The sequence below is a fragment of the Ursus americanus genome, chromosome 27, assembly GCF_024610735.1.
Source record: "Ursus americanus isolate L20-20 chromosome 27, mUrsAme1.1.p, whole genome shotgun sequence".
Taxonomy (NCBI): Eukaryota; Metazoa; Chordata; class Mammalia; order Carnivora; family Ursidae; genus Ursus; species Ursus americanus.
The window spans coordinates 5,269,925-5,293,110 of NC_142153.1; the positions used below are offsets into that span (position 1 = coordinate 5,269,925).

Sequence of the window (23,186 nt, forward strand, 5' to 3'; positions counted from 1 at the left end):
ATCACTTCCTCTAGGCACCCGAAAGGCTTTTTTCAAACTTCTTTCAACTTACCCTCTTTTAAAGAATTTCTTTAGATGTTCTGTCTTGTTTTCTGAAGTCTGACCTCTTTCAGGACAGGAACTGGGCATTATTCATCCTTGAATTCCTAGCAGTCTGACTCATTGTAGTTCAGTGTTGGCAGAATGCAAGAGTGACCCATGTTAGTGGCCATGTCATTGTTTGTGTTGAGTTCTAGTAAAGTCATTGCCCCCCACTTCTACAATACCTCCCAGGGTCTCTTTTGCCCACAGTTATTTGGAATTGGGGCTCAGACAGAATGAGTCCTTTAGCATCAGATGCCGGTCACAAGAGATCTGGAAGCATAGGGCAGTTGTTCAGGGACATGAATGCAGATCAACAAGGAGTGGGAGATGATCTGCAGAGAGAAGAGAGCAAGAGTCCATGGAGGCAAGGGAGAGAGACCAGGCTTTCATTGGTTCTTGAGAAGTTTTCTGCTTCTGATCCCTCATGAATATTTGGATGTCATAAGACACCTGTACACTCCTTTACCAAGAGAAAGCTTTTTAAAAAAATTTTTTTAATTAATTTATTTATTTGAGAGAGAGAGCAAGTGAGAGAGAGAGCGAGAGCACATGAGTGGGGGAGGGGGAGGGGAGAAGAGGAGAATCTCAAGCAGACTCCATGCTGTGTGTGGAGCCTGATGTGGGGCTCAATCTCACCACCATCTCAGATGATGAACTGAGCCAAAATCAAGAGTCTGACGCCCAACTGACCCAGGTGCCCTGACCAAGAGAAAGCTTGAATAGGTTCCTCTTCTTTATAACCAAAGTATCCCAAAAGTACCTATGCATATGTTTTCTACGTAGCAATAGAGTAATTGCAATTTTCACATTTTTCACTGGAGATAATAGTAACGTGTTCAATACCTACTTATTATAGCTAGGGCGTCTTTTTGTTCTTTTAATAACCACACAAAAGTGGACTCATATTCAACTTGTCACCCACCGATCTCTTTTTAACTGTCTATACTTTTTATTCCTAAGTGGGTACTACCACGCTTACTGTGACTGAGATCATGAGTTACGGTTAGATTCATCTTTTTGAATTAACCACGTTGATTATGTATATTGCCATGTAAGCTCTGTTGCTCTCTAAGATGATATTAATTCCGCTTTATATTTACAGTTGTTGGCATCCAAAATTTTTCACATGAAAATGGAAAACTCAGATAGCAATTTGGTGCATCGGTGGAAGGACCAAATAAAAATGTAGGACTTAAGATCACTCATTTACTTACATGTTAATCCTATTTAATGTGTTTTAAGAATATAATAAAACCTCCCTAAGTCAGTCCTCTATGATTTCACTTTTGTAGTAGTTCATACAGTAACTGGGTTGAGTGAATTTTTTTATTAAAGATTTTTGTATTGTATAATAAAACACAGGCACCAAAATCCACACAAAACAAATACATAACTCAATGAGTAATTACAAGACAGACACACCCTTATAATTACCACCCAGGGCAAGAAATAGAACTTCGCCATCCACCCCGGAAGCCACTCCCTGTGCCCCATCACAATCACAACCCCCTCGAGGTTAATTTTTAATTATATAAGTGACAAAACGATTAGGGAAGCAATAGTGTAAATAATTTCAAAGAGAATGCTTACATGTATCAGACTAATTTTTCATGTTTAAAATAATTTTTAAATCCTACTTGTAGTAAAAAATTTATAATTTGGAATACTCATGACTCTGTATGCTTTATTGTGTGCTCTCTATAGATAGATGCTAGCTAGGTAGATAGATAGACAGACGTGAATGTAGTTTATATTATCCTAGGTAGGCAGACACATATGTGGTTTTAACATATTATCCTCACTACACCCTGCAATACGTTATTTTAACAGATGAAGGAGCCTAAGATCAAAGATAAAGAAATTTGCTCAAGGGACAAAGCTAGAATCGAAATCGAGTAGATCTAACCTTCCCTTCCAGTATATCCTGCTATGATAATTCTAAGTGGTTCTTATTTGTTCATTAAAACAGGTTTGCCTGTTATTTTATGCATGTAGCTGTTACCGTATGCTATTGAAAACAAGAAACTTTATTATTTTTAAAGTCATGTAATACAAATATTTCACTCCTGAGAATGGTCTTCTTTCTTGATTCATCCTCATAAATGTTTCACTTTATTTTTAGCCTGAATTATATAGCCTGGCACAGAGCGAGTATACAGTAACTCTTCTGTCAGACACCATGCTGAGCAGTTAACACTGGGAATTTCATTTAACCCTGAAGAAGGTTCTTTGAGATGGGAGTGATTCTCTCCATCTTAGAGGTGGAGGCACAGGGCGCTGCCGGTAAGAAGAGCTGGGTGTCTCATGGGCCGCCGCTCACAGCGCCAGCCCTTCCAACGCATGCTCACTCTGCACTGCACACCTCCTGACTTCCGGGTCTCTGCTGGCGCCTGAACTGCTGGAGTTTTGTTTTGTTTTAACTTGAATATGCTTGAGTCACCAACAGAACCTAGAGCAAATCAAAGAGATACTGGGTGAAGCAAATGGACAAACCCCAAGTCCTATCTGTGCTCTTAAGACTGTGTCTCTTGGCTTTCTTTCCCTGATTCACAGCGTGTCAGGGTAAGTGCTTTGAAGGAAAAGGTAGGCTTCATCCAGTCATCAACAGCAAGTTCTGGTGGCGGCAGTTTCCATGACTTACAAAAGGATACACAGGAGAACTTCCCTTCATACTTGAAAATTGCCATGGATGTTTTTTAAACTATAAGACTGTTATGGCAAAGTGGCAATGAAGGAATAACTTTTTCAATATGAACTGAAGTTATTTTGAATTTAGTTTGTGCGGCAGCTTATGTAAACCCGCCTATCACTGTAAAAGAGCTTGTCTTCTGTGTTTTCAAAGTCATAATTTAAATGACAACCAAATATGTTAAGTGGCTTTTGTAAACTCGCTACAATCTTTGCATGCCCAGACTTGTCTGGTACAAAGTGTACAAAACAGACGTGTGATTTATAAACTATGGGATAGTCGAATACAAAGAAAACGAAAAGAATTCCCTATATTTGAGTGTTTGGGAGTGATACTTTTAAAATATTGTAAGGAAAACTTATTTGCTGCCATTTGCTTGACTTTTATCTCAAACAGACTTGAATAAGGCTAATAAATTAGGCATGCTAATTATTTCCCATCAATAATATCTGGGAACAACGCTTGAACCTCCAAACCATTTTGTTTCTGTTATTCGGATCACAGAAACATAGAGTGGAAAGGATCTCAAGAGAGAACAAAATTCTGGTTTTTGACATTGGGCTGCTCCCCTAATTTCTCTGCACCCATGTTTCTTCCTGAAAAAATGGAGATATTATCATTACCCGAAGGATGACACAGAAAACTGAAGGTTCTTAATGTAGTCAAAGTAAGTGATGACTTAGCTGTGTGTTCAGAGATGACAATTTGGTTTAGATTACTTGATTCATGTACTTCATAAGTTTTCATTGGCTAACTGCCTTTCTGGTATTGCACAGAGAGCTCAAGAGTACATACTCTACGGGGCTCCTGAGTGGCTCAGTCAGTTGAGCCTCTGGCTTTTGATGTCGGCTCAGATCGTGATCTCAGGGTTGTGAGATCGGCCCCTCCGTCAGGCTCAGCGTGGAGTCTGCTCAAGATTCTCTCTTTCCCCCTCTCCCTTTGCCCCTTCCCCCTGCTCACCCACGCACGCTCTCTCTCTCAAATAAATAAATAAATAAAATCTTAAAAAAAAAAAAAGAATACATTCTCTAGTGGCCTCAAGGCATTAGGGATTCCATTCTTGTCTGATTTTGATCTTCAAACTTCTAAATAAATCAAGTAGTTACACAGTAAAAGAATATTGAACAACAGCAACATTGCCAAGGATCACTACATTTCCTTCCAAGGGGCTCAGGTATCATATCATTAGGAATACGACCATCCCTGGGGTAAAGGCAGTCTTATTCCCATTTAAGAAATGAACAAATTGGGGCCTAGTAAGGTTAATGATATGCTCAAATTCAAATAAATACAGACCAGAGTAAAACAAGGCTGGAACTCAGGCTTCAAATTCTGTGTTCTGTTAGCTAAACTATTACCTAGTTCATTTTTTATCTATATTGGTGCTTTACAAGTTGTCTGGAAACATACAAAAATGTAGAGTTGCCTTTGTCGTAAGTGGGACTTTATACAAACTAAATTAAATTTAAATTTTATTGTAACTTCTTGGGAGACGGATGAACTAGATCTTTCCGATTGGCCCCAAATGACGAGTTATAATAGAGTTCAAAAGGAAAAAAGATTATTTGGACCACGAAGTGACTTCACTCCATTCAGAATTGTTTCAAGCTAAATTTACACTCAAACAGCTTGAAAAAGCCAATGTCAAGCTCAGTCAGAGCTGCCGGCGAGCAGAACAGTGTCTGCATTTGTCATATGTTGGTTCACACATTCAGCTGAAATTTCTCCACAGCTCTAACTACAGACTAGTGTTTCTAAAAATTGTTTAATCCTTTTAAAGCAGACAAGATTTGCCAGGGTCTTTTTTTTAATAAACAAAGAAAGGGTATATTTTACAAGTATTAAGTTAACAGAAGTAAGAATTGTTATTAATTCTCTTTCACCATAGCAACGGGACACAGGCCATTGAGCAAGGCACCTAAGAAGTAGCCAAAAGCATCCAGAACCTTAAGTGAGGTTAGAATGCCAGTAAATAAGCAAATTTTAGGTAAGTAAGTTTCCAACCACTTTTATTCATTTATAATTTGTAGATAAATGAAAACCTGTCCTTGGAACTGGCGTTTCTAAAACCCAATCCCCAGTCTGCTGCAGAACACATCACAGGTGTTGAAGATGAAAAGAGAAGCTGAATTCTGATGATCAAAAGTCTCCAGGAAGAAAGGGAGCAACTGCTTTCCCGGAAAGATTTGTTGGTAAGAGCGCTGACAGCCTGAAAAGGGTGCTTAACGTTTGTCTGCGATGAGCCAGGCCAGCATCCCCTCCCGTGTTCTGGATTGTTGACATATTTCCTCCCCCATAATTGATTTCCAATCAACAATATTTTGTTGATTGATGTTTTGCTGGTATACAAGACAGTAACCACATGTTCAGTCTTGCTTAAGAACTAGGGATTGTGGAAGATGGTGACGAGTAAATTCAAGATGTGCTGCTGGGGTAATTTGCTGGATCTGAATATAACAAGAGAAGAAATGAATTTGTAAAAACAATCTCCCGAGCCAGGTCTATGCTTTCAAAAACCAGAATTGGTCCCCTCAGGATTGTCTGAATACCAACTGGCAAATTTGTAGATTAGCTGTCACCTTGTCCCAGTCGCAGGCCAGCTGCCTTCCCTTTGGAATTCAGAGAGCCGTGCACTTGCTGGTCATTATCATTAGGTATAATGCAAACCAAACTGCAAACCAATTAAAATACTGGTGTAGCAAAACTAATTTGGAAAGGCAAATGTATAACAAACAAACAAAAGTTAACATTTTTGGATTGTTTGCTTTTTTGGATTTTCCATGTAACCACTTTTATCGGTGTGACTAATTGAGATTTAATTGCTAAAAAAATTTTTTAAAGATTTATTTATTTATTTGGGAGAGAGAGTGAGAGAATGTGTGAGCAGCGGACGGGGCAGAGGGAGAGGGAGACAAGTAGACTCCTCATTGAGCAGGGAGCCCAATGCAGGGTTCAATCCAAGGACCCCCAAGATCATGACCCGAGCCCAAATCAAGAGTTAGATGCCCAACTGACTGAGCCACCTAGGAGCCCCTTGAAAAATAATTATGTATTTTTAAGAAATTGTAATGTGTGAAATACATATGGTATATTGTGTTCTGGAAGATTGTGGGGGAAAAAAAAATCCATCCTCCTTTTTTCTTTATGGAGGGTATTAATATATATAGCCCTCATGGCAAAGCCCTGAGGTCTCCTGCCGACAGTCATGTGGGGGAGCCATCTTGGAGGCAGCTTCTGCAGCCCCATCCTTATTGCAACTTCACGAGAGACCTGGAGCCACCCAGTTACACTACTCTTGAATCCTTCAAGTGCAGGATCATGTTTGTCGTTTTAAGCCACTAAAAAAATAAATACAAAATAAAATAAAACAATAAGATAAAATACGATACATTGTTGGGATTTAACCACTTTCACAAAGTATGCTGGACTTCTAGAAAGAGCTGCAAGAGCGGTAGAATCACTGTTGCTCTCTGTTGCGCTGGAAAAATTTTTAAAAACTTTCAAAACTGTTATTCCCTAGGCCTGACTCCTTCCTGGGATAGTGCAACACTGGATTTGACCTGATCTAACTAAGTAAATATTTGTTAAACACCTAGTATTTGCAAGGTACTCTAGTAGATAAAGAAAAAAGTTGACACCAGAGAAAAGGAACTCAACCAGTGATTACTTGTATCTGTGTTTTTTAAAAAAACAGTCCTGGGGCGCCTGGGTGGCACAGCGGTTAAGCGTCTGCCTTCGGCCCAGGGCGTGATCCCAGGGTCCTGGGATGAAGCCCCACATCGGGCTCCCTGCCCTGCTGAGAGCCTGCTTCTTCCTCTCCCACTCCCCCTGCTTGTGTTCCCTCTCTCACTGGCTGTCTCTATCTCTGTCGAATAAATAAATAAAATCTTTAAAAAAAAAAAACAGTCCTAAGTAAAAAGAAAAAAAAAGAAAAAAAAGCATTAATAAACACAGTATGTTTGTCATAAATTGCCTTTTTATATACCTGCCTTCGTACCTCTCCTATTTGGCCTTGGAGATATTTCTTCCCACCCAGTCTTCACTTTTCTCAATATTGCAAAGGTCCAGGACTGGGAGACCCATTCACATTGTTCACTTTTACTCATTTGTAAAACAGTGCTCAAAAGGTCATTAGCTGCTATCATCTATCTTGCTACCTCACAGAGATGCAACAATAAAGCAGAGTTGACTGTGCGCTGTTTTGACAGATACAATTTTTTTTAGGAGTTCCAATGCATTTAATAATTTTGATGGGGAAAAGGTGACATTCTGATTGCTAAACTAAGATAATGGAGGAGGGCAGAACTGGAAATGGTAGCCAAGTGAATAGGTGGAGTTTAGCTAATTGCTTATATGATATGAGGCCATAAGAGGCCATAAAGGCTCTTATCCCTAAAAATTACCACTTCTCTGTAATGTCTGAAATCTCCATGTCTCTCCAGTTAAAGGCTCTTTAAAATACAAAACAAATGTCCTATGAGAAGTAGCATTTTAATTGTTATAGGTCATTTATTCCTTTGTGGAAGTGTGTATTAGCTTCTTTCTTAGGAGTAGATTTCGATAGAGAATAGAATATTAAATGCTGTGGGATGAAGTAGAGAAGAAAGAAGCATAACATTGTCTAACAGCCCTTTGGACACCTTGCCTGTTTTTCGGTTTTGCCAATGGTTGGTATGACACACACAAAAAAGAATCTGATTTACCAAGATATTGATTTACAAATATTTTTTCTATAATTAAAAAAACCTTCAAGCTTATAGAAAAGTTATAATAGCACAAGAAACTTCTATATATTCTTTATCTTTACTTGTTAAAAGCACTATCATTGTGTCTCCCCGTCTGTTCATTCAGTCTAGAGTTTGCTTAGATTTGAATTTCCATCTGCTATCATTTCTCTTTTGCCCAAAGAACTTCCTTAGTATTCTTGTACAGCAAATCTGCTACTGATAAAGCCTTTCAATTTCATTTATCTAAATATATTTGAATAGCTACTTTAAAGTCCATGTGTGCTAATTCAACATCTGGGTTGTCTTAGTGTCAGTTTATATTGACTCTTTTTGTCTTGACTATGGACCATATTGTCCCGTTTCTTCTCTTGACTGTGGATCTCATTTTCCTGTTCTCATTCCTGTAATGATTTTATTGTATATTAGACCTTGTGGGTAATACGGTACAGAGATTCTAGATTCTGTTGTCTTCCTCTGAAAAGTGTTGTTTTTGTTCTAAGGCAATTTGGCAGGACTCAAACTGCATCTCCTATGGTGAGCAGCAGCTGAAGACCCTGCTGATTTCTTTCAGTTTCTTAGCTGTTTTCTGCTAGGCTCCTTTCTGCTGGAGTCTTACTAGGGTTGTAGCTCAGGGATCGGTCAAGGACTTGTCGGTATTGATATGCAGATTTGGGGGTTCCCCCTTCTGTGGTTCGCTTCTTTCTCTGATGTTCCTTCTCACATTCCAGTCTCTCCAGAAGCCCTGAACTCTGTCCTATTCCTCAAACCGATTTCACTGTAGCTTCTCACTTGAGTTCTAGCTAGCTATCTCAGTTATTAGAATGGGAAATACCTTCAGGCAAAGAACCATATAAACACAAATCTTTTCCTTTCAAGGGTCATTTTCCTTCCGGTTTGTCTGCCTATGGTTACCTTCAAATAGTTGTTTTTTATGTTTTGCTGTGAACTCATAACCATTATCTGTAAGAGCCCTATACAATTCCTCTTCCATTACCAGAAGCAGAACCTGATGCAGAATACTTTTTAAAAACATAAAAAATAAAACATCAATTCTACAAATTGTTACAAGCAAATTAATTAATTCAGCAAGTATTTACCAGGCATCTACTTTGGGGTAGTTACTCTGCTAATACTAGGTGCTAGAAAGCATCTGAGATCTAAGAATTGTATTAGATTGTAGTCCACTTGAATGGGCCTGGTTTTTTAAAATCTCAAAATAAAATGTCATTCAGAGGTACTTGCAATCCTTTCCCCAAAAATGAATACATTAAACGTACATTTATTTGTTCTGTCATAAATACTTTACCTTTATATGGTGCATTTTTTCAAGAAATTCAGATTTCTGAGGCCAGAAGCATTTGCAGTTAAGTTTAACAACACCAACAGTTGGTAGCAGTTAAAAACCTCCCTCTCTGTTTTCATCTTATTTTATTTTTCCTTCCTTTCCCTTATGTTCATCTGTTTTGTTTCTTAAATTCCACATATGACTGAGATCATAGGATAATTGTCTTTCTCTGATTGACTTATTTCACTTAGCATAATGCCCTCTAGTTCTATCCACATTGCTGCAAATGGCAAGATTTCATTCTTTTTGATGGCTGAGTAATATTCCAGTGTGTGTGTGTGTGTGTGTGTGTGTGTGTGTGCGCGCGCATGTGCGTGTGTGTGTGCGTGCATGTGTGTGTGTATACCACATCTTCTTTATCCATTCATCTGTTGATGGAAATCTGGGCTGTTTCCATAGTTTGGCTATTGTGGATATTACTGCTATAAACATTGGGGTACAGGTGCCCCTTTGGATCACTATGTTTGTATCCTTCGGATAAATCCCTAGTCGTGCAATTGCTGGGTGGTAGGGTAGTTCTATTTTCAACTTTTTGAGGAAATCCATACTGTTTTTCAGAGTGGCTGTACCAGTTTGCATTCCCACCAACAGGGTAAGAGGGTTCTCTTTTCTCTTCATCCTCACCAACGTCTATTGTTTCCTGAGTTGTTAATTTTACCCATTCTGACCCTGAGGTGATATCTCATTGTGGTTTTGATCTGTGGGCAAACCATAAGAAACTTTAGACTATAGGAAACAAACTGAGGCTTGCTGGAGGGGAGGTGCGTGGGGAAAAGGGATAATTGGTGATGGGCATTAAGGAGGGCACTTGGAATGAGCACTGGGTGTTATATGCAACTGATGAATCACGAAATTCTACCCCTGAAACTAGGAAAAAAGCAAAGCAAAACCCAACTTTCTTCAGCTACTTTGAAATGTGTCAAAATGTTTTTCATAAAAATTCCTGCTATGGAGCCACTCCTTCCTCACAGCAAAACCTCTGTGGTTTCTCTATTTGGAAGAGAAGGAACTCTGGAACTAGAAACATCAAAAATAAAAGTGAGCACAGTGGGCCCTCGGCATCAAACTGGGGGCTAGATTACTACCAATGAGCCTGGGCGGTGAGTAGCCTCCCTTGGCTTTATCTCTCCTTCCTACCTAGAACGGGGAATGTTACTAATCTATATAATCGGCTTTCATTTTTTTCTAGATCTGAATAAAATAAAGGTGGAGAATACATCAGTATGAAATCCGATGCTAAATGCCCCTCATTTATTTTGGGGTGAGAGATAGGTCAAGGACAGGAGGATGAACTGCTGCTGAGTTTCCACACATGCCTCAGGAGTTAGTAGGGTTTCCCTCCTCGGTTCTGGAGCCTCTTGCCTCATCCGTACTCTCACATCCTCATTCAAGACTGCGCCGCGCATAGCCTTGCAGGAGGCTGGAGAGGGACCAAAAGAGGGGTGGGAAGGGTTTCTTGCTTTATAGTTTTGTGTTAGTTCAGCTCTGGCTTCGGGGGGGGGGGGCATGTCCACTGGGAAACAGATTTAAGACAAAGCTCGAGTTCCCACTCTGTGATCCTCACTTTTGCATACAGGTTGCAGGTGAGCCATGTGTCCTTTCTATTTCCATTTGGTTTTTGGCCCCTATTCCTGTTCTGATTCTATTACTAGACCAGAATAGCCTCTAGAAGATCACAGGCAGCTAGCACAGGGTCTGTTCGTCACAACTGCTTGTTGAATGAAGTGCTTGGCTCGGTATAATACACTTCTGTCCCTTCCCCCTTTAATTACATTTTTTAAGTTAAATGTATTCTTATCTTAATCACGGAAATGATTTTTTTTTAAAGATTTTATTTATTTGATAGGGATAGAGACAGCCAGCGAGAGAGGGAACACAAGCAGGGGGAGTGGGAGAGGAAGAAGCAGGCTCATAGCAGAAGAGCCTGATGTGGGGCTCGATCCCAGAACGCCGGGATCACGCCCTGAGCCGAAGGCAGACGCTTAACCGCTGTGCCACCCAGGCGCCCCGGAAATGATTTTTATTACGATAATTTTATCTATTTCTCCTCCATCCTTAAAATAGTTCTGACATTACAGCAACTTTATGATCAACTCTGCATTTCATTTATGAATCATAAATAACTCCACCTGAATAGGTCAATAGCAAACACCTGTGCCCTCTGGAAGCCAACTTCTTCCTTTAATGCAGCTGGCTGGCGTTAGCGAAGCATCCAGTAATTTACCACGATGAGGCTGTGTGCCAATAGACGCTGACCAGTGCTCACTGCCGAAGATCTTATGCGTTAGAAAGAGAAGAAACGAGGACAGAGAGAACACACGTGTTAGTTACCAGTTTATTAGTCGTTCCAGTTTTCTTCCAAAGAAAATAGTTCCACGGAACCCTTGGATGGGTGGGGTGGGGCGGGCAGAAGCGGGACAATCAGCTGGGGTGGCTTTGAAGTGTGGCTGCAGGGCTTCCAGCCCTTTCCCAGCTCAGCTGTTGAAGCAGAGAAGCAACTTCAAAGGCGGACTTGCTGTTGTTCCTGCCAGTGGGGGGTGTGATTCCCATCAGTTGGCTTTAGAGAAAAAATGAGGAGGAATTCATCCTCTTCCTTGCCAAGGTTTGAGGCTCACCAAACGATCTACCAGCTTTTGGTTTTGACTGTCTCTGTCTAGTGGATGCAAATCAAAAACAACCGCAGGCAATTTCATCGGGATTTACATTTATTTATGTACACTCTTTTTACAAATCATCTGAGATGGACAGTTTTTGTAATTTGTCCAGATTGCGCAACATGTCAGTGATACAAGGAAACGGCCCCTGCTCCTGATCACATTTTCTGCTCACAGAAATATAAGGTGGTTTTCCTAAGAGCAAAGAAAAGTTTAAGAAGATTGTCCCCTTGCTGCTCTGTGACCTCCTGCCTGTAATTGGAACTGTTTACAATCCCGAAGTCAGTTTTTCATTCTGTGTTGGTAGTGCATTCAAACTCTTCTGGGAGTCAAGAGAGAGTTATTCCATTTAGTCAACAATTCACCTTGTACCAGAAAGACATTTTTGAATAATATAATTAAAATTTAAAAGCAAATGCAATTTCCCTCAATAATGTTATTTGGTCTAAACTTTTCCATTTAAAATTTATGTTCCTTACTTCACAATTATAAAGGGAAAAGGAAACAATCCTTGAAATATTAACTCTAACTCTTAAAATTAAGAATAGCTTTGATTCAAAAACTAATTCTTGGACAGTGATACAGACAGGTAAATTTCCTTGCCACTACCTCCCACCAACCTTTATTTAAATAAATACGGAAAATTAGGTAAAAACATTTCAATGTACGGTACAAGACATGAGAATCTTCAGGGAAGCTTATTATGCTAGAAAAGTGTAAGTAATCAGACAGTTACATTAAAGTTGAGAGTTACATGACCAAAAAAGGAAGTTGCCAACACCAGTAGAGAGGTGCCCATTTATTCTCCAGTATGGTCCAAAGAAGACTGTTCTGGAGGGGATTAAACTGTGGGATTAAAGAACAAATGGACAAACAAAAACAAAAACAAACAGAAAGACCAAAAACAGCAAACAAGCTCCTGGGAACACAATGAAGGGAAAACATGCCAATCACAGAAAGCCTCCACAATTAGCAGATGGGTATGCTTCATGAAGAGAGTAGAAGAGACAGTCCTCTGTGCAATTTCAGAAGAAGCAAAGATCGTTGATTCAATTAAAGCGCGGTGACGACAGCAGGAAGAACACAATCGTCCACTAGCCATATTACATTCATCATAGAATACAGTTGAAGAGGATGGTGTTCTTCCAGTGCCGGGATTTTTACTTTTTAATTTTGCAAAAACGTTTAAATCGAAGTGGCATAATCTCCAGATTCTCACTTCCAAAGATATATTTTTATTCCCGATTGTATGCTGAAGAAATCAAAGGTCTTTACAAGGTAAAATCACCATTTCTGGTTATGTTCTATCTTCCTAAGTATGTGCAGACTCTCTGCATCCAGGTTTTTTGACTGCTCCCACCCCCCCCCCTTGTTTTTGGTATAACAAATGACTTGGAGATGTAATTTTAAAAAGCAAAACAAAACACACAAAAAAACTGGGGAAAATGACAAGTAAAATGATTTTAGGGACACAGGGTTTAAAAAAATGCTGCTCATGATTCAGCATGTTTAGGAGCTTCCTACCGGACTGTTGAACATTACTTATGCTGTTCGTCTTCTGTGATCTCATTCCAACGAGAGTTGCACACTGTCAGCTTGGTTCTGTGGCTGCTGATAGTCATACTTCCTTGCTATTAAAACACAAAACACAAAACAACAACAAAAGAAAGAGATAAAATTAATAAAAATAGCAAAATAATTATTAGCTAACATCATTAAACCACAGTCAAGTCATGATTCTCGGTAAAGAGTTAGCTTAGAATTAATTTTTTTCATTAGAGGAAATTTATAATACTTTGTGATCCTCTAACTTCTCAACACCGCTGATATCCATTTTTATATATTAACTTTATTATTTGTATATCAGGATTATTCAGAGCTTTGAAATATAAGGTAACAATTAAGCTATTAAACTTAATTAACATTTTTTTAAAAGATTTATTTATTTGAGAGAGAGCATGTGTGCCTGAGTTGGGGGGTCAGGGGAGAGAGCAGGGGGAGAGGGACAAGCAGGCTCTGCGCTGAGCGTGGAGCCTGATGCGGGGCTTGACCTCACAACCCTGAGATCATGACCTGAGCCAAAATCAGCAGTCAGATGCTTAGCCGACTGAGCCATCCAGGCGCCTCAAGTTAAATTAACATTTTATAATTTCCTTCTTTCTTATCTCCCACTTCCACCTTAAGATAAGTTAATAATAATGCTTTTGTCCACATCATAAGGAATTTGTATTTCAACTTTTGAGTCTAAGAGACTTATTAGTCGTCATGGATATAAACTAGAAGAAAAACAGATACACATTCTGTATTCTTTTTGTACTTCTGAGAAATGTTTATTGAAGAAGAATGGTTATAACCTGCCACTAGAGACAGTATGGAGTTAAAATCGTTTTGAATGTCATTCCCTGCCTAGAGTTAAAACTTTCAGTCTCTTCTTTAAGTTTTTACTAGCCAAGAAAGAGAGACGATTTATTTATGCTACTCAGGGTGCACCCAAATTTTTGCGACCTAACGTTTATACAATTTTGGGAGTCCTCTTTAAGAAAAAGAATTGTGTTTGTTATTTCCTCTTGCCAGAGAGACTGTCAGGACTAGATAGGTCCAAAACACTGAGAATGACCCAATGTGAGGGAATTCATTAAATGTGCAAATCCACCCACACACTATTTATGAGAAAAATGGCTTCTAAAGATGTTTGCATCCTAGTCCCCAAAAATCTGTGAATATGTGACTTTACAGGACAAACAGGACTTTGAAGATGTGATTAAGGTAAGGACCTTATGAGGGGAAGATTACCTTGTATTATCTGGCCCAGCCTAATCACATGTGTCTTAAAAATCAGAGACCCTTTCCTGACTGCAGAGAAAGACTAAGAAATTAAAAAGGAAGAATGATCAGAAAGGCTAAATGCTCCTGGCTCCCAAGATGGAGGCAGAAGGCCATAAACCGAGGAACGTGATGGGCCTCTAGAAGCTGGAAAAGGCAGTTACAGTCTTTCTTCTAGAACCTCCAGAAAGAGTACCTTGCTGACACCTTGGTTTCAGACTGTTGTAGGACTTTTACGCGACAAAATTGTAAGATGGTACATTTGTGTTGTTTGAAGCCACAGGATTTGTAGTAATTTGTTACAGCAGCCGTAGAAAACCAACATACCTTTCAAACACAGGAATTCCGATAAATTATATTCTATGGCATTGCCATCAAAGAAGAAAAAACCTGTACACTTGGTTTGTAATAGTTTGTTATGGTACTGAGTGTATTACTGATAGGAACTAGCTTTGTTTTGACTGGACATCCAGGGAAACTTAATTCTTCATCATTTTCCATAGAGAGCTTATGACTCTGTACTTTTGTTTTTTTGTTTTGTTTTGTTTTTTAGTATTTAAGTTTTTTTAAAGAACTTTTTTCTATTGTGGTAAAATAATACACACATATTGCCATTTGAACTATTTCTAAGTGTACGGCTCAGCAGCATTAAGTACGTTCACAGTGCTGTGTAACCATCGCCGCCCTCCGGCCACAGAACTCTTCTGATCATCCCAAACTAAACACACCCATAAAACAGTAACTCCCCACACCTTCCTCCCCAGGCCCCTGGCAACCACCATTCTATTTTCTGTCTCTATGAATTTGCCTCCTATAAGTAAAATATGTGCTCTCTTGTGACTGGCTTATTTGCCTTCATAAGAATAATTACGAAGCATAATGTCCTCGGGTTCATCTGTGCTGTAGCGTGTGTCAGAATTTCCTTCCTCTTAAAGATTGAATAATATCCTATTGTATTTCTATACCACATTTTGTGTATCTGTCAAGGACACTTGGGTTGTTTCCGCCTTTTGGCTATTGTGAATAATGCTAGGTTAAACTTTACTTCTTATTTTGAACTGGTACCATATGCAGACGGTACAAAATGCAAAAGGAACAAAAAGGAAACAGTAAAAAGTGTATCTTCCTTCTACCTGCTCAATCTTGCCGCTACCCACCCAGTTCCTTCCCCCAAAGGAACAGCTGTCACTAGTTTTTAAGATAAAATTTGTGCTTAAGACTTCAGAAGTTCTACTCGTGTTTATGCATGTATATGTATATATATATATAAGTTCTACTCGTGTTTATGCATGTATGTGTGTATATATATATATATATATATACACAGACCTTTTTCTGTTTTTCACCTGAAATTCCAGTCCACCTGAGACATATACTAGTGATATCTTGGTGATCAGGTGATCATCCTTTCTTGCTTCTTTCTATGCACACACAGATGTGCACACACCCCTGAGTTTTACTGTAGACATCTTGAAAAAATCTCCAGTCTTTTCCCCTTAAATCCCACACAGTCCCATCAAGGTAATGAATGTTAATAATCTGATGTGTATCTTTCCAAGCGTTCCTCCATGCTTGCATAATTATATAGAACATTTATATTACACATAAATAACACAAGGAATATTTTGGTCATTCGATTTTAAAAGAGTAGCATCCTGGTATATATACTATCTTATCTTGCTTTTCTCACTTAATAATACACCTTGGAAACCACAACTAATTCGTTTTTTTTAATTTTTAATTTTTAAAAAATATTTTTATTTGAGAGAGAGCGCGTGTGCACATGAGCAGGGGGGAGGGGCAGAGGCAGAGGGAGAAGCAGACTCCCCACTGAGCAGGGAGCCCGCTGTGGGACTCAGTCCCAGGACCCTGAGATCTTGACCTGAGCTTCAGGCAGACACTTAACTGACTGAGCCACCCAGGTGCCCAACCACAACTCTTTCTTTTAAATGGGGGCATAAAAGGCTGTGGCTTAGATGTACAATTCATTCTGGCTCCATACATTTTAAACTTTACTTCTTCTCCCTGACATACATACTCATAGTGTTCAGTACCATATGACATGTTAATATTGAGACATGAACTCTGGCCTTGCACGTTGATATTGCATGCCATATTCCTGGAAGCTGCTGGTTTTTTTGTTTGTTTGTTTTAAGTAGGCTTCATGCCTAGCATGGAGCTCAGTGCGAGACTTGAACTCATGATCCTGAGATCAAGACCTGAGCTGAGATCAAGAGTTGGATGTTTAAGAGTCTGAGCCAACCAGGTGCCCTGAAAGTCATTCTTATTTTGCTTTGGCTTGCAGTAATTTAATTATAATAGAAATGACTGCAAACTCCATAAATACAAAATTCAAACCCAAACTAAATGCAGCTCCAACTCAGCCTCAGCCAGATCCCCAAATGCTCTTCGTCACTTCAATGCTCCTCCACATGAGGGGATATGCAGAGGAGGGCAAATTAGAGCAGGAAGAGAGAACAGTCTTAACTGATGGTTAAAACATTGAATTAAAAAAAATAAATATGTTGAATTTTTGCAAAATTTATAAAAATATCCTCATATAAGCACATTTGTAGGGCTGTTTTCAGAGTTCTGGAAGGGCCCCATATAAGCAGAGGGTCCTGAAGCTTCAACTTCACGGCAGATCTGCCTTTGCTAATACTGTACTGAGCATCTAAAAAAGGCACTAAGTTTTCATTACCAATTATTTCTGATAACCTTTTGCTAATTGAACTCAATTCCAAAAAAAAAAAAATCTATTTTAAACATGCCTCCATTCAACACAGAATATACTTACAAATGGAATACATTTCCAGTTGCTGTCTTAAACGGATTTTGCTTATTGTGTCATAAAAGCTGGGCTCTGATAAAGTTTCTGCTGTAGGTGGCACACTGAATATCCTCATAATTTTCCTTTTATTCCTAAAACACAAAACCGATATGGATGAAGAGCTACAGGACTGTAATGGACTCAGGACCATAGCAATCAGGAGCTACGTTAAAAGGACTTGAGTAACAATGAGCTCATCTTTTCTTTCGTCTCTGCGAGATGCTTCCTTGGCTCAAGTGTTCCTTCCTTCACTACAAAGTACGAAGCTGTACGCGTACAGCACAGGGCTCGAAGAAAGCGGAGGACGCCGAACACAGCCACTTCATACGATGAAGTGACGTACCTCCACGGTGCTGCCGGTCCTGGCCCCTCCAACAACCAAGTATTACACGGCGAAATGCACCAACGGGAAAACATCTTATTTTTCTCCTCCCTCTGGTGTCATCCAAATAAAGCTAAATTACTGGGTTAGAGAATAAACAGAATGCGAGTAGATCTAAATTTTGGAAAATAGTGAATCACCGTATTTCTTAAATACAATAGCATGGCCTTAGTGGGTCCATCACTTAAAATCAACAACATTGTGTCTCTGTTTTTAAAACAGGACAGTGGGGAGGAGGTGGTGGCTATTTTTGGAGGAAAGCTGTTACCTGTAGAGCCTCCTCTCGGCCACCCCCAACGCCAGGCAACCAATGAGCCAGCTGCCCTGGGGGTCATGCGGCCTGAAAGGGCAAACCTGCCTGTCTGAGAACAGGTGCTCCCCAGGCCAAACATCAATTATTTTCGATTACTAATTACTTTGAACTATCTAATGCCTTTCTAGCCTTGGTAGAGAATACCAAGAAGCATGTGGCTGTTAAGGAGAAGCGACTCAGTCCAATGCTGCTTTTCCTCCTCAAAGCACCCACCTCTTTTTTTTTTTTTTTTTTAAGAAAGGAGCCAGGGAGTGTGGAAAAGAATAGTTAAATTATGCTACAACATCTAGAATTAAAGCAGGAAATATTTATTGAGGCACACCAGGGACACAAAGGTTAAAGGTCAAAGTCCTTGTTCTGAAGGGACTGGAGTTTTTGTGGAACAGATAGACAAGTCGTCAGATAATACCATTATTATTCAGTAAGTGCTATGACACAGTCGTGTACAAGAGTTAGAAGGGAAAACTTAAAATGTGTGAAGAGAGAACTGCCAAATACATAGGAATTAGGGTTTCTGCATTTCAGGGACATGGGCAAAAAAAATAGGCTCATCCAACAGTGACAGTGAACCCAGGCTAGACGATCAAACTGAGCCATATTAGAAATGATAGAACGGGAAGGCAAACGCTGGTCAGTGTGCCCAGAGCTGCACTTAAATCTCCAACTCTTAAAGCAACAGGCTCCTCAAAGCCAAACTGGCATCCAGAGCTCGAGAACAGACCCGGGGAGACAGTGTTTTCGGGAACAAAAATGCTGATGAAAATGATTTGTGCGCACTTAATTCGGAACAAACAAGCAAACAAACGAACGTGTCAACTTTTGAAATGCCCAGTTTCTTATCAACCCTCAAATACTAAAAACTTTACCTCTTGGCATACATGAAGAGAACAAAGCTAACAAGGATCACGACCAAGTAAACATTGGTGGCTTCGTTCCAGGCCTCATGAACGCTATAATCCATAGAGCCATCGTCACCCATCACCCCGTAAGCTCCAGGCATGGGGCTGGAAGAAAGAGAAGAAAGGAGGGTTTCTCTTAGTGCTGGTACGACCTTCTGCAGAAGGCCTGGCAAACATAGGGCCTGCTGGCCAACTCCAGCCTTGGATTTATGTTTTTGGATGGCCCAGGGGCTAGGAATGGTTTTACATTTCTAAACCGATACATTTTACATGATTTTAAGTACCTGTATAATATCCTTGCTTTTTGCTTCCCAGCCCGCAAAGCTGAATGTATTTACAATCTGGCCCTTTAAGAAAAAATTTGCCAACTCCTGGCCTAGATACTTAGGGTGTGTAACATATTTCCCCTTATTTTTGGTTTGGAAACATTTTATCTTCTACATGAAGGTGAAAACTGGAGTTTAAAAATCCTATTACAAAAAGATAATAAAAAGCATATATGGTTGAAATGTTATTGCCCAGTTTCTGAACTGTAACAACCAGATGAAAGCACCCAAATATTTTAAAACACAGACCCAAACAAGTGGCTATGATATTAAAAAATCGTGTTGCGCTCATGACGGCAGCCTAGAAAAGATGAGACCGCCATTGCAAGACTCTTGGACTGGCCTCCCCCACAAGTGGAAAACATTAAAAGCTTTATCTAATTTGGCCTCCCGGCCAAATGTGTTTGAAAGAAGCTATGGGATAAAAAGTTACTTTTTGCTATTTACACAGCTGTGACTTCTATTCAAGGAAATGCATTCTTTGGACATTCCCACAGAAAATAAGAGTGGTAAGAGCAAGTGTATCAAATGGCAAGTAAAAGAGTAATGGTTTCCTCCTTGTGTTTGAGAGTTAGTTGAATTTTTCCTTGAAGAGAAAGTTCATTCCTTCTGTTGGGCATAAAAGGTAAGTCTAATAAGTAAAATGACCTAATATGTGAAAGAAAACCAAAAGCATTTTTTTAGACATTCTACAAGAAGGAGAAAAACTGAACAAGTGATAGGTGATAAATGTACTGTAGTTTCTAGGAATAAGACAGTCATTTTCTAATTCCGAGAAAAAGAGTATCTGAATGTCCAAGAAATTGTTTTGCAATTTTTCTCTAGATAGTCTACAACAATGAAGGCTTTGCAGACATTCTCGCACTAAAATATCTTCCAATCTCCTGTAAGTCTCTAAAATGTTCTGTAATGTAGATCTGGCTTACTAAGTTAAGAAGTGTGCATAAAGGGCAGTGTCTGTTTTCTTTCTTATAGCTTACCTCTGCATAAAAGGAATAAAATTCTTCCATAAGTTTGCTCCTAAGCCAGGTGGCATGTTTTCCCTGTTCTTACATCTGAAGTTTTTGTCAGATGTTTGAGGACATATTGTATTCATTTATGATAAAGTGAGTATCGTGAATGATCATTTAACTTAAACTCTAGACACTGAGGTCAAGAGTGATCTCTTTAAAAGAACTATTGTAAAAATTAGCCAAGTAATAATAAAAACAGAATTTACTTTAAATCATAAAAATTTAGACATACAAGATCTAAATATTATTTAAACATCACACCATACCCAATTCCTTGATATTAAAGACTGGCTATGGATTTTTTTTTTTTTAAGAGTGTGGGAGATACAGGGAGATTTGGTATATTCACAGTTTTAATTCTTATTTCTTAAAACTGAACTCCAGAGTTTCTCTGAAAGTAACATTATGATTCACAGTAAGTAATCAGCCTATTTTAGAAATGGAAACTTTTGGAAGACAAGAGACTATAATTGTCTTTATGATTTATGGAATCTAGAATTTTGCTGGTGCTGAAAAGTAAAGTAACAACAGTGAATGTGTTTTTGGCAAAAAGAGATGACTCTGGATGTCTGATTTGAGATGCTGCAGAAGGCCACAGACAATTCTGCCACAAGGGTGGTAGGTTTAAGGATTGAGAGCTATTAAATTCAGGAAGAAACAGGGAACATACAGCAACGGCCACTAGAACATTCGGCAGGTATCCTTTACCTGACAAATCCCGGAAGCATTTCCTACCTGTTTTCTAACACCTGAATGGATCTGATCCAGGCTAATTTATTGCTTCAATTTCTCACAAAATTCTCTTCATCGGCCACTTAATAAGTGGTATATTCCTACAGAGCTTGTCTTTAACCTGCTACAAATATGCCAGTCTTGAATTGTATTTAGAGAAGGATTTTGAATTACTACCGACCCAGAATGGTAAAATTTTAACGTGAATTAAACAACATGTATTATACAACATCATTGGTATGCAATGACACTACCATTCCACAGTTCCAGGGACACGCATTTGAATTATTTTTAGTACTGTAGTTGTGAAAGATTTGCACCGAGGGTAGGCCTTTCCTGCCCAGTCCTCCATCATGACCAATGGCATGACTTTGCAAGACTGGAATAAGGAATGGCCTTGTCCGGAGTCATAGTATAGACCATGGCCCACATGTGGCCTGAACTATGACCGTCACCTCCCAGCACACTACAGTCTAACCAAGTGTACACATACACACTTGCTAAGCAGTTACTTCATACCACCACAGCCTTCTTCTAAAGCCAAATGCCCAGGGGCATTACAATGGTTCATTCCTGGCAAGCTAATGTTTCAGCAAGATCACCATGTAGCTAGCCACGTGCCTGGATCGTCATTCAGGGCTCTTTTGAGAAAACTGAACCTTTTTCACATACTTTTCCTGGACACTAATGCTTGAACAATTTCGGTAAGGAAATTCTAAGATGAGCTGAATTAAGACCCAAGTAAAACATTAGTATCCAGAGATAGAGTTCCCAAAATATGGCAACTAGGGGCTGGTTTTAGTTTGATAAACTTTTAGGTTGAGAACTAGGAAAAAATTTTCCAGAGATCAAGTAACTATATCATAAGTTTTAAAATCAGTTTCCTGATTTTAGGTTCCTGATACCAGGTCTAGGTGGTTCTAAAATTGAGTATCTCTTGTCATTATGCCTTAAATGTTATCATTTTTGCCTCTTAGAGCTTTGCTATCTTAATACAAACTCAGGCCAGAATCACTTACACAGTTCCTTACAACACAATCCACTGCTTAAGTGTAATTTTCTTTCTCTGTCCTCTGAAACACTGAGGGTTTGGGTTCCTAAAGCAGAAGGCTACAAGGTAACAGGCCTTCAACCAAGAGGAAGAAGGCAGTTTGTGGGTTTATGAGTAGGGCAGTCCACATACTGAATTTTTGCAACTACCCTGATGGGAGGCACTGAAGTTCCATTTTACAGAAGAAACCGGGAAGGTGGTAGTGGTGGTTATGTAACTTGCCCAAAGTTGCACAGGCTAGGGTTGTTACATGTAACTGACTCCCAAACCTGAACCCTTCCAGTCGTGCCCCCGGTTCTGTGACACCCGTTCCCCCCGGAAAGAAATCCAGTCGCGCGGGTATAAAATACAATCCCCTCCCAGTAAGTGACCACAGGCAGCCTCCAGAGCTGCCGGGACATCTTTTGCGTTCCCTCCGCTCGCAGGCTGCGGAATCAGCTGCGGAATCTTAAAACACTCGCGCTGAACTCCGGCCGCCTCGGGCCGTCTCGCTCCCACCCCTGCTCGCGTGGCCGACGCGGCGCTGCTTCGGTGTGTTGTCTGCATCTCTGGCGCTCGGAGCCAAACTATTCCTTACGACCCTGAGAGGCTCGCAGCACTGGCTGGAAGCTTTGGAGCCTCCGAGCCCCGGGCTGGGGGCGCGCCGCGGGCAGCGGTCCCCTCCCCTCCCCCGCGAGGCCGCGGCGGGGCGGGGCGGGGCGGCGCGCGGGCGGGGGGGGGCGGGGCCGGGTGACGCGGCCCCGCCTCGGGCCCGGGAGGCGCGGAGACGCGGGTCCACTCACGCTGCTGGCTCCGGAGGCGGCACGGGGCCAGGCTGCTCCGCGCGGGGCTCTTTCCCCCGGAGTCGAGGCCGGACGCGCGGGACCCGGTTACCGAACGGACCTGGACGACCTCTGCCTTCGTCATTTCCTGCCGGCCCGCCGGTTTCCGGATGAAACGAGGAGCCAGGTCTTTCCCCCCGCCCCCCGCCCCCCTTTTCAGTTTTTGAACGGGAGCGACGCAGCGACTGCTCCGGTGCCGCCCCCGGGCGCGTGAGTGGAGCCGGGCTCCCTTCCCCTCCCCCGCGGCGCGTCACCGCCGCGCCCCCCGCCCTCCGCGAGCCCCCGGCCCCGAGCCCGGAGCCCCCGCGGGAAGGCTGGGCGGGCCGGGGCTCCGGGCGCTGGTGGTGGCCGTGGGTCTCGCCGCCCCCGCCTGGAAGTCCACGTGGGTGTAGCTGTGGTGTGCCAAAACCGGGCGAGAAGTAGCGGGGACAGGTCATTACCCGGGAGTTCCGTGCCTCTTCCCGCCCCACTTCGGCGCGCCCGGGCGTGACTCAAAG

At 40.8% G+C, this 23,186-nt stretch overlaps 2 protein-coding genes across 6 annotated transcripts in view; one reads left to right on the forward strand and one right to left on the reverse strand.

The window, feature by feature from the left end:
- Window positions 1-1,457: 1,457 nt before the first annotated feature.
- SMIM19 (small integral membrane protein 19) lies at window positions 1,458-23,174 on the reverse strand. 4 transcript variants are annotated; one of them, XM_045779203.2, is made up of 5 exons: window positions 22,651-22,785; window positions 18,714-18,851; window positions 17,120-17,244; window positions 13,024-13,130; window positions 1,458-2,533 (listed from the first exon to the last, which is right to left on the reverse strand). In XM_045779203.2, exons 2-4 carry the CDS (start codon window positions 18,845-18,847, stop codon window positions 13,066-13,068), a joined length of 324 nt encoding a protein of 107 aa, XP_045635159.1. In that variant the 5' UTR covers window positions 18,848-18,851; window positions 22,651-22,785; the 3' UTR covers window positions 1,458-2,533; window positions 13,024-13,065. The 4 variants fall into 4 exon arrangements, with proteins under 4 accessions (XP_045635159.1, XP_045635156.1, XP_045635161.1 ...); XM_045779200.2 differs by lacking the exon at window positions 1,458-2,533 and adding an exon at window positions 11,533-11,821; XM_045779205.2 differs by lacking the exons at window positions 1,458-2,533; window positions 22,651-22,785 and adding an exon at window positions 23,130-23,174 and having other exon boundaries at window positions 11,533-13,130.
- The window catches only part of SLC20A2 (solute carrier family 20 member 2), a 104,558-nt gene continuing 104,048 nt past the window's right edge, over window positions 22,677-23,186 (forward strand). Inside the window, exon 1 of one of the 2 annotated variants that reach the window (XM_045779197.2) lies at window positions 22,677-22,816. The gene's annotated coding sequence lies outside the window, so the exon portion shown is untranslated. The other variant, XM_045779198.2, reaches the window with a different exon arrangement.

Coding starts and splice junctions, on each gene's coding strand:
- SMIM19 (XM_045779203.2), bottom strand. CDS start 18,847: ATGCCTGGAGCTTACGGGGTGATGGGTGACGATGGCTCTATGGATTAT. Junction 17,245..18,713: donor CTCTTCATGTATGCCAAGAG/GTAAAGTTTTTA, acceptor TTTGTGTTTTAG/GAATAAAAGGAAAATTATGA. Junction 13,131..17,119: donor ACTGGAAATGTATTCCATTT/GTAAGTATATTC, acceptor GTGTTTTAATAG/CAAGGAAGTATGACTATCAG.